This window comes from Drosophila arizonae, unplaced genomic scaffold, assembly GCF_054131065.1.
Source record: "Drosophila arizonae isolate 15081-1271.41 unplaced genomic scaffold, UAZ_ARI_1.0 ARI_Backbone_105, whole genome shotgun sequence".
NCBI classification, from domain to species: domain Eukaryota; kingdom Metazoa; phylum Arthropoda; class Insecta; order Diptera; family Drosophilidae; genus Drosophila; species Drosophila arizonae.
The window spans coordinates 23,534-34,781 of NW_028315212.1; the positions used below are offsets into that span (position 1 = coordinate 23,534).

At 42.5% G+C, this 11,248-nt stretch overlaps 1 protein-coding gene across 1 annotated transcript; it reads left to right on the forward strand.

Moving 5' to 3' along the window:
* Window positions 1-1,025: 1,025 nt before the first annotated feature.
* Window positions 1,026-7,170, forward strand: LOC108620583 (dynein regulatory complex subunit 3-like). Its single transcript, XM_089476195.1, has 3 exons — window positions 1,026-1,247; window positions 6,356-6,534; window positions 6,585-7,170. Exons 1-3 carry the CDS (start codon window positions 1,026-1,028, stop codon window positions 7,168-7,170), a joined length of 987 nt encoding a protein of 328 aa, XP_089332321.1.
* The last annotated feature ends 4,078 nt before the right edge of the window (window positions 7,171-11,248 follow it).

Sequence of the window (11,248 nt, forward strand, 5' to 3'; positions counted from 1 at the left end):
AAGCTAACATTCTTATCATTCTGGACTTCTTTTATGCACTTATAAGAACGCGCTCTGCTGACTGCGCAGTAAGCAGCGGCTGCGTTTGGGCTGCGCTGCAATGTGGGCAATATTATGAGAATTTATTGGTTGAATAATTTTGTGGACATACAATCTTAATGCAACTTTCAGAGCGTAATCATATGGTTAAAATGTGTGTACATTCCAAAGCACAAGTCTCTAGTACTTGAAATGCGTCTTTTACAAATTAATGGCGAAGGGGGCGTGGTATCCAAAATCTGTAAATTACAAAATCTTTGTATCTATTAACTTTATATACATCGCAAATTTGAAGTCTCAAGGTCTAAAAGTGCTCAAATTAGGCTGAAAAAACCATGTCGATTTTTTGATTATTCTCGATAAAAAAGTTATCGGATGAGTTATCGAAAAAATATGATAAACTTGTACTGCCTATGGTATACACGAGTATGCATGCCAAATTTCTGCTCTCTAGCTCTTATATCTTCTGAGATACTTTTGCTCATACGGACGGACGGACAGACGGACAGGGAAATATCGACTCAGCTCATCATCAAGAATATATATACTTTATAGGGTCTGCGATGATTCCTTTTGCCTGTTACATATTTTTCACAAAACCATTATAAACTGATTTCCCATTTTCAATGGGTTCAGGGTATAAAAATCAGGTGCATTCACTCTAACAGCTTTTAGTAGTGCTGGAAATTGCAGCGGACAATCAGCTGCTGACTAACTTTGGTGAATTGCTAAGTCTTAGCAAAGACAACAACCTAACATTTGGAGTGAAGACGCAGTTACTAAAAGTAGTGCATACTTTCTGGCTCTTGCTGTAGTTTAGCTGAGTTTATATATTAGTGGCCATTGCCCACTACAGGCTTCACGTCGTTGTAGTCGGAGCAAAAAGTAGATACCAGGATGGAGGACGAGCTGCAAGCTTTCGCGCGTCGTTCCTCGTTGCAGCGATCACCGCCTTATTTAGGGGTCAGCGGCATATTAATGCTCTAATGAGAGAGGAGCTGGCTAGGCTGGTCAATCTCCATAAGACGGCCGAAAAGCTCTGCAATCGACGGGTTAAAAACTGCGAGGTGCAGACCATGCCGCTCCAGAAAGTAGTGGAGAAAGCGAGCACTAGCGCAATCTCAGGTAGCAATACGCCCAAGCGGTCGAGGAACGTTGCCACCGATCAGAACAAAACACCCTCAAAAAAGGCGAGGCCCAATAAAGGCGCAGCGAACCCAAAAGAACTAATGGCTCTACGGGCTACATCTGAAAATTCAAATCAGGCAAGCCGACAGACAAACCCGAACAGCTGGACAGTTGTTAAAGGACCCATGCAAAAACGACCCAGACAAGACGCAATCGCGATTTCAGGCGTGGGTGGTTGCAACATGCGGACATGCTTCGTGTTTCAAGACCGACCCAAATCTAAAGCATCTGACCGGCGACGTTCAAGGCATTAGGAAGACAGCTAAGGGGGACCTTTTGTTGCAAGTGAGCAGAAAGCCGGAGCATAGTGCTGAGGCCCGTCACGAAGCTGTAAGCAAGGCTTTGGGTGACCGAGCGGTAGTTAAAACACCGAATCGACTCAAATTGAGATTCGTGACCTAGATGAGTTAGCGAGCAAAAAGGAGATCTTGGAGTCAATTAGGGCGGAGTTGAAGGATAGCTCCCTCCCTATTGAGGCTATCAACTCGCTTCGACCGGCCTTCGGTGGACAGCAAAGAGCTACGGTTGCTCTTCCAATTGGAAAAGCCAAAACTCTGCTCGAGCTGTCCAAAATTAGAAAAGGATGGGTAGTAAACCGTATCCAAGCCGTGGACCAGCCTAAACGCTGTTTCAAGTGTCTTGAGTCAGGGTATGGTCTCCTATGGTCATATGGCAGCAAACTGCGGCAGCGACTGTGACCTAAAGGGCGCCTGTTTCAGGCGTGGAGACATGGACCACAGTGCAAAAGCATACAATAAGCCACCAAAATGTAGCCTCTGCATCCGGAAAGGTGAAAAGCAGACGGACCCCTCAGCAGGCAGCTTCAAGTGCCCATTCAGATGCTAATGGCAAAGCGGTGTTGTGGGTATGTGGCAATACAACGAATGTTCTTTCCAATGTTAAGTCATTTAATGGGTTCGTACGTGGCCTATGGCTCTACAGCTGCTACCTGTAATGGTAATGCTGAGGCCAGAGCATGGCAAATGGCGGCCCAAATACAGAGTGCCTGCAATAGCAGCATGTTACGCCGCAAGCAGTTCACGCAACAACAAGAGCCTACGTATTGGTGGAATGCACAAATAGATGACATTCGACGCAAATGCATCTACGTTTTTCGAATAACAATTAGCTTACCAGGCAGCTAGAAGACAGTTAAAGAGGGCCATTCGGGCAAGCAAAAGAGAATGCTTTCTAGAGATGTGCGACTCAGCACCGGAGTCCGAGTCTGCAAATCAGGGCTCAAAGAGCACCCAAATGGTTCTAGTTACAGACGAAGAAATCTTAGTAGCTCTCAAAGGTCTTAGAACCAACACAGCTCCAGGGCCGAACGGGATCCCAAATCGTGCGCTAAAGCTAGCCCTCGCTTTGCACCCTAGTACGTTCGCCGAATTATTCAACGAATGCTTACTACAAGAGACGTTCCCTGCAAAATGGAAGACCCAGAACCTGGTATTGCTACCCAAGGCTGGCAAACCACCAGATGAGCCATCTTCATACAGACCGATCTGCCTCTTAGACACCATAGGAAAGGTGTTTGAGAAATTGATCTGCTATAGACTGGAGACTGTTATTGCTAGCGCCGGAGGCCTATCACCAAATCAATTTGGATTCCGGAAGGCCCGGTCAACAACAGATGCTCTAGAAAAAGTTGTTGGCCTGGCAACTTCCGCCATCAGCCATCAGGCACCAGATGGAGGCACGGGACGAAGCAATACTGCATCATCGCGACCCTGGACGTTAAGAACGCCTTCAACACAGCTAGTTGGGATATGATACTGAATGCGCTGTCACAATATAATATCCCTAAATATCTAAAAGAGATAATAAAGAGCTACTTCAGAGGAAGAACACTGGTATACAATACGAGTGAGGGTGCCCAAACTCATACAGTGTCAGCTGGAGTACCCCAAGGCTCAGTGCTGGGGCCTCTCCTATGGAACATCATGTACGACGGCGTACTGCGCTTGGAACTACCAGCAGGCGCGCACACCATTGGCTTTGCTGATGATGTAGCTGTCGTAGCCATAGGAAAGGAGCTCAAAGATACAGAGGATATGTGCAGCGAAAGTATCAATCGCATACGAAGCTGGTTGACAGGAGCTGGGCTCGAGCTTGCGGCACACAAGACCGAAGTTGTACTAGTCAGCAGTCGCAAAAGAGTGGAAACTGCCAATATAAAGATCGGCAGCGTCACCATTGCGTCAAAGAGGGCGATAAGATATCTTGGTGTCATGATAGACACAAGATTAACTTTCCGCGAGCACTTAGAATATGTGCATAAAAAGGCAGCTGATTCTTGTAGAGCTCTCTCGAGAATCATGCTTAACACGCGGGGACCTAAACAGCAACGACGTCTCCTCCTAATGAGCGTCATTAGGTCTGTCATCCTCTATGCTGCGCCAATATGGGCAAGAGCGATGGCAACGCCAGGCTACAGCCGAGGCATTTGCGCGATCTACAGACTGAGCGCAATCAGAGTCAGCTGCGCTTTCAGGACTATCTCCGATGACGCGGCGCTCGTCATAGCCGGTATGGTGCCACTGGAGTATTTGGTCGCCGAAGCCGTGGAGCGGAATTCGCACGGGCCTACGCGACTCAACGCTGTCAGGGCGAACAGCATCGCACGATGGCAAAGAAGGTGGAATAGCTCAGCTAAAGGGCGGTGGACGCACAAGCTCATCCCGGAGCTTGAACCATGGGTTAACCGCAAACATGGCGAGGTTAACTTCTACCTTACGCAGATCCTCTCGGGTCATGGATGCTTTCGGAGCTATTTGAAGCGCTTTGGCCACGAGGAATCTGACGAGTGCCCTTGGTGCGAGCGAGGGCATGTGGAAGACGCCAACCAAACTCATACAGTGTCAGCTGGAGTACCCCAAGGCTCAGTGCTGGGGCCTCTCCTATGGAATATCATGTACGACGGCGTACTGCGCTTGGAAGTACCAGCAGGTGCGCACACTATTGGCTTTGCTGATGATGTGGCTGTTGTCGCCATAGGCAAGGAGCTTAAAGATACAGACGATATGTGCAGCGAAAGTATCAATCGCATACGAAGCTGGTTGACAGGAGCTGGGCTCGAGCTTGCGGCGCACAAGACGGAAGTCGTCCTAGTAAGCCGTCGCAAAAAATTGGCGACTACCAATTTAAGGATAGGCAGCGTCAGCAAGAGCACTTTCCGCGAGCACTTAAAATATGTGCATAAAAAGGCAACTGATTCGTGTAGAGCTCTCCCAAGAATTATACTTAACACGCGGGGACCTAAACAGCAACGACGTCTTCTTATAATGAGCGTCATTAGGTCCGTCATCCTCAATGCTGCGCCAATATGGTCAAGAGCGATGGCAACGCCGAGCTACAGCCGGGACATCTGCGCGATCTACAGACTGACCGCAATCAGAGTTAGCTGCGCTTTCAGAACTATCTCCGATGATGCGGCGCTTGTCATAGCCGGCATAGTGCCACTGGAGTACCTAGTCGCCGAAGCCGTAGAGCGGAATTCGCACGCGCCTGTGCGACACAACGCTATCAGGGCGAACAGCATTGCACGATGGCAAAGAAAGTGGAATAGCTCAGCTAAAGGGCGGTGGACGCACAAGCTCATCCCGGAGCTCGAACCATGGATTAGCCGCAAACACGGCGCAGATCCTTTCGGGCCATGGATGCTTTCGGAGCTATTTGAAGCGCTTTGGTCACGAGGAAATTGACGAGTACCCCTGGTGCGGGCGAGGGCATGTGGAAGACGCCAACCACATCCTTTTCGTATGTGGACGGTTCCTGGAGGAGAGGCATCGTCTAGAAGAGGCACTGGGCCGCTCCATCTAAGCGGACAACATAGTCTCCGCCATGCTGGAATCGGAGAAAGCTTGGGAACTAACAAGCACCTTCGCGGCCACAGTGATGATGGAGCTCCGCAGAGTCGAGCGAAGAAGAAGACGAGCTGTACCTGGCTAAGGTAGCGTATAGTGCTTGCGAAGCAATGCTTCACGGCCGTTCCGCTATCCGAGCCACCACCCAACTTGCAACTTGTAAATTAACGAATATAAAAAAAAAAAAAAAACACACACACACACACGCACGCACGCACACACAGGCATATATACACACACACATATACACAAACATTTACACACACATATACACACAAGCATAAGCACGCATGGGCGGCAATGTGCGCTTACTATGAGAATTTAATTGTTTAATAATTTTTTTTGTGGACATACGATCTTCATAAAACTTTCAGATTATGATTTTAACATGGATATGCATGTATTTGCCAAAGCACAACTCTCTAGTACTTGAAATACGCTTTTTACAAAAGTGTGGGTGAGGGGGTGAATATTAGGGTGGGGGGTAAATTTTAACAAAAACCGAAATTGTATAAATTGAATATAAGCATAAATTAAAAATTTGGAGACTAGCAATAAAGGTGTAGAAGATATAATTTTATAACTGGTTTTCGATAAGGTTTTTTATCGATAAAAAAAGATGGATGAGTTATCGTTTTTTATTGATAAACTCGATATCTGCGCTGTAATTACGGACATTTTTGAAAAAATTTGCAGTCCTAGCTCTTAGTACATCTTCTGGAGTCGACGCGTTCATTAATACGGACAGATGACAGGGCCAAATCGACTCAACAAAACCATTATACTCTGATTTCCTATTTTCAATGGGTTCAAGGTATAACAAGAAAGAGAGCTGTAGTCGATACTGTATCAACTGATATTTCAATAATTATTCGTACATGCAGATACACACACAGGCATACGCACGCACGCATAAAGACATATTAGCTGCAGTGCACTGCAGTGTGGGCTTACTTTGGAAATTTAATGGTTTAATAACTTCTTGTGAATATAACATAGATATGCAAATATTTGCCAAAGCCCAAGTCCCTAGTATTTACAAATGTGATGGTGAGCGGGTGAATTAGGGGTGGGGGGTAAAATATTTTGACAAAAACCGAAATTCGACGATCGATATCGTGTCCCTAGGGGTGCTACGCCTCTTTCCACCAGTTATATACGTTTATTTATTAATATATATTATAATCTATATATTTCTATATTATACTCCATTGTTTATTTTTAGAGTTCTCACAAAAAACTATGAAATGTTTTACTTGTAGATAGATCGATTTCGGTTTATGAATAGTTTAAGAGTGTTAAACTTGGAAGGAAACCCAATAGCTCAAAATCCGGACTTTCCATTATCTCAATATGTAATTACTCTGTTACCAAATCTACATTATTATGAATATACTTTTATTAAAAGTGAAATAAGAGAAAAAGCTCAAATACGATTCTGGTAAGTTTTTAAATTATATTAAACATATTTTCAGTTAACAAATATTTCAGCCGTGAATTACGCGAAATCGAATATCTTCAAGAAAAAGAAATTCAAGCGCGTGAGTTACAAGCTCGAGAGGAATCACAAGCTAGACGTTTAGCTTCCAGTTTTGTGGATCATTTAGATGGTAACCAACTTTTCGATTCCTTTTGGCGCGATGATGCTGATGGCCGTGTATTAATGCTAGTAGGACAGCAAGCTCAAGAACTAGCTGAAGAATATGAAAAAGATGTATTTGAACTTACCCAAGAAATTTATAAGCTGGGATTAAAACGTTTTGTTGAACGAGATGAAGAAATAAGGGATTTTATGGATAATTTACTTGATGGTCAAAAAGAGCTTCAAAGCTCAGGTCAAAAGGAGATTGAAGATTTTTTACTATACAAGGCTACAATATTCGATGAAGCTCGGATTACACTACGACTTTTGGAGCAAAATGTAATGCATGGAGACGATGAAGATTCACTCGAAAATATCAAGCTATCTGATACAATGGATAAATTGAATGTAAACTTTGAAGACTCATTGAACGACATGTGGCTTGTTCTAATGTCGCAGGAATTGCATTTACACGAAACAATTGAGGTCAACTAAAAAAATATACATTATAATCAGATATATTTAGTAAAGAATATCATATTTATTATTTAGGAATCTACAACCAATTTTCATCGTAAGATTTCAGACATGATGTCAAAATTTTTAGAGGCCTCGCAATCATTCTTTGTGCAACTACGCGAAATTTCCGTTCATTTTTCTGAAAATATGACGGAAATAGTGACCAGATTTATTTCAACAAAACTTGCGATGCAGGATTTTGAAGACGTTCCCCCTGAGCTTAGAATGTGTATGGACGATCGAGATGCTATATTAAATTTAATAGCTGGTATGAAAGATGCTCATACCTTTCGTATTGACGAGCGCGAAGATCGTATGGCAACAAGAAGTAAGGAATTTATTGACAATATGATTAATAAACTTAACAAGTAAGTTCAGTTACTAATTTCACGTTCACCCTTCTTCCACAATATCCAATATTATTTAATTACGTTATTAAGGAAAGGACGGAAAGGAAACAACTGGAGCATCGGTTACATTCAAAAGTAGATTTATAAATGTCCTCATTAACAAGTAAACAAGTGAGAAGGCTCCAGTCGAGACTGCTCGACTAGGATAAACCCTGAACCTCTAAGCTGATGCTCTAAAGATTCCTCACTTCTTTTATGTACACAAACATATGTACGTATAAGACTGCGCTCTGTTAACTGAGCAGTAAGCAGCGACTGCGCTTGGGCGCAGTCTGAGATCGACGCGTTCATACATACGGACGGACGGACAGACAGACGGACAGGGCCAAATCGACTCAGCTCATCGCCCTGATCAAGAATATATATACTTTGTGGGGTCTGCCACGCCTCCTTCTGCCTGTTACATACTTTTAACAAAACCATTATACCCTGATTTCCCATTGAAAATGGGTTCAGGGTATAAAAAGGGGAGTAAACAAGTAAGAAAGCTCTAGTCGAGAGTGCCCGACTACGAGATCTCCTGAACCCTTCGAGCAATAGCTGTTTCAATCATTTTTCGCGTCTTTCTGCTTACACAAGACACACACACTCACACACACACACGCACACACAGAGATAAGCACGCACGCATAAACACGCATTGGCTGCAGTGGTGGCTTACTAAGGGAACTTAATTGTTCAATAACTTTTCTTGTGGATGTACTCTCTTCATGAAACTCAGATTGTGATTATATCATGGAAATGTATGTATTTGCCAAAGCACAAGTCTCTAGTATTTGAAATACGCCTTTTACAAATGTGATGGTGAGTGGGTGGGGGGTAAATTTTGACAAAAATCGATATTGTATAAAATGAATATAAGTGTACATATAAAATTATTACTCGTTTTCGATAATGTTTTGATAACAAAATAACGAGGCAATTTATCGATATTTAAAGCAAAATTCGATATGCGCGTGCTATACACGGACCTGGGGAAAAAAATTTCAAGTCTCTAGCTCTTATATCTTCTGAGATCGACGCGTTCAAACATACGGACAGACGGACAGGGATAAATCAACTCAGCTCGTCGCCCTGATCAAGAATATATATATATACTTTATGGGGTCTGCCACGCGTCCTTCTGCCTGTTACATACATTTAACAAAACCATTATACCCGGATTTCCCATTGAAAATGGGTCAGGGTAAAAAAATTGCCCCACTGCCACTCAACTAATACCCCATGTTGTTGAAGCCCTGCGGCCTTTCAATGCGTCCGATGTTGAGGCATTCGGATATATGCCCTCTCAATTATGGAATTTGTATAGATATATATAGATATAGCCCACCCAGCAACTTAAACTTTGAATCAGTTTTAACAACATTTTTAAGAGTTTCCAAAAATAAATTTTACAGCACTTTGTAGACCGGATCAATGTATGGAAAACTAAGAAAGAACCGTTAACTTTTGCTCTGTGCTAGCATTTTTGCTTTCATTTTTGTGTATCATCATTATAGCCCACTGTCCAAAATTTGAAATTTACTAAGTGCGGAACAGACTTTTGGCTTTACTGACATTGTAATTAAGTAAATTTAGATAGTTTTTAAGAGATGCCGCTTGGAAAACAATTATCTTATTATGAAAAGGGCCGTATTTTCTCACTTTTCTAGCCAGGAGAGTCTATTTCGAGTATTTTACGAGTTTTGAAAAAATGTCAAAGTGTAATTAAAAGTTTTTTGGATAATTCCGAAGAATAAGGATCAAAAAGACGTACTGGGTGAAAACCGTTACTAATTGCGCACGATAAACGCAAAATTATTAAGAAAGCCAGCAACAGCTCAACCGCTTGTTTAGCTCTGGCCGCACATGTGGCCGAATCTATGTCAGCGATGACTGTTTGGCGAGTGCTTAAGAGCTCAGGAATCATAAAGAGATCTAAACTGACGGAACCACCCAAGTTGCAAAGTCGCGACAAGGTTGCTCGACTTGATTTTGCCGAAAGACATACTGGACCGATCTGACATACGCCCATTTGAATCATCGTCTTTTGGCTTACACTATATTATAAAATTTTTACACTAACAGGTCATATTTTCTGATGGGAAGAAGTTTAACCTGGATGGTCCTGATGGGTTTGATACTTATTAGCATGATTTTAGGAAGGGTCCTATTGTTTTTTTCAAGGACAGACTTTGGAGGTGGCTGCGTCATGATTTGGGGTACATTTTGTTCATTTGGTACCTTGGAATATAAGTCTGGATTGTAGTCTCATTCCATATTTAAGGGAATTACTTGAGAAAACAATGGTTTTCCAACAGGATAATGCCAGAATCCATGTGAGCAGACGTAAAAAGGAGTGTTTGGAGGAATGTTATGTTGATGTCCTTGACTGGATAGCATGTTTTTCAGATCTCAACCCGATAGAAAATGTCTGGGGTATTCTAACAAGACGTGTGTATGCAAAAAATCGCCAATTGGAGACAGTTGGATATCTTAAAACGCAAATTCTAAATGAATGACAAAGTTTCCAAAACGACCTTTTATTAAATTTAGTGGTTTCAATGAGGAAGAGAATTTTTGAGTTAACTAAGGCTAATGGAGACCGGACTATGTATTGACATTAGTTTTTCCATCAATCCGCAACGAATTCCGATATTTTTTTACCAAAATATGAATATGGGCTATAATTTTGATACAGCAAATGGTGCTGTTTTCCTTTGCTTTTTTACTTCTTTTTCAGAAATCGTTATTAAATCGTTAATTTTAAATATAAAAGTTTTTTGCCTTTCATAATTGAAATATTGAACTACTCAAATTTGAAGATTTTGAGGAAATATGTCATTTGGGAAAAATGTTTAGTCTATTCGTTTAAGTGGATTAAAAGTGGGCTGTAATTATGATAAGCACTGTAGTTGTTGTTGTACGCGCTAGCACGGGAGTGTCGCGCTCCAAACGATGGCTTTCCCGCTGCACGCGCTTAGGTGCGCATAGGTGCGCTCTCTACTGTGCATGCTGCGCTTGCGTTGATGTTAAAATTAATAAAGTACAAATTGAAACACCGGTGCCAGCACTTCGTTCGTGCTTCTTCTTGTTGCTTTATATTCTGGACCTTTTTTTTTTTGACGAATCAGACTCCTTTTAACAAAACCATTATACCATGATTTCCTATTTTCAATGGGTATAAAAATATCCAATGTAATAAGATAAATTACGGAATAAAATTAAATTGTGAAGCCCATACCGATAAGACAGTATATAATAAGGAACAGATTAAGTAACGATACCTGCATCACCCCGCTCATGACTAACCGGAAACCGCTCTGCAGACTAGTAAACAGTCGAACACGAACAACTTCTGCCGGGTATGATTCTGCTGAATAACTTTAATTGTTCCATCTACAGCGACGAAAAGAAAACCGAACCGCCTCAAATGCGACAATTAAAGTTGCCAACGACGTATACGAGAAGAGAGTGCTATCATATGCTCAAGCGATACTGGTCGAATACACTTGACTTTGATGGTGCTTAGTTGCGTATTGATCTTTATTCCTCTGACTCATGCATAATTTCAACCCCTAAATCTACAGCGTCTATTGCTTAGTGTGTAAGCATTGGTTGTGAGGCCGCGCCCCAGTTACCGCCTCACGATCATAAGAGAATGA

Bases quoted from the DNA above. Each gene is read 5' to 3' on its own strand.
- LOC108620583 (XM_089476195.1), top strand. From the start codon at position 1,026: ATGAGAGAGGAGCTGGCTAGGCTGGTCAATCTCCATAAGACGGCCGAA. The intron at 1,248-6,355 runs GCAGCGAACCCA...TTTTACTTGTAG, and splicing joins AGGCGAGGCCCAATAAAGGC to ATAGATCGATTTCGGTTTAT. The intron at 6,535-6,584 runs GTAAGTTTTTAA...CAAATATTTCAG, and splicing joins AAAGCTCAAATACGATTCTG to CCGTGAATTACGCGAAATCG.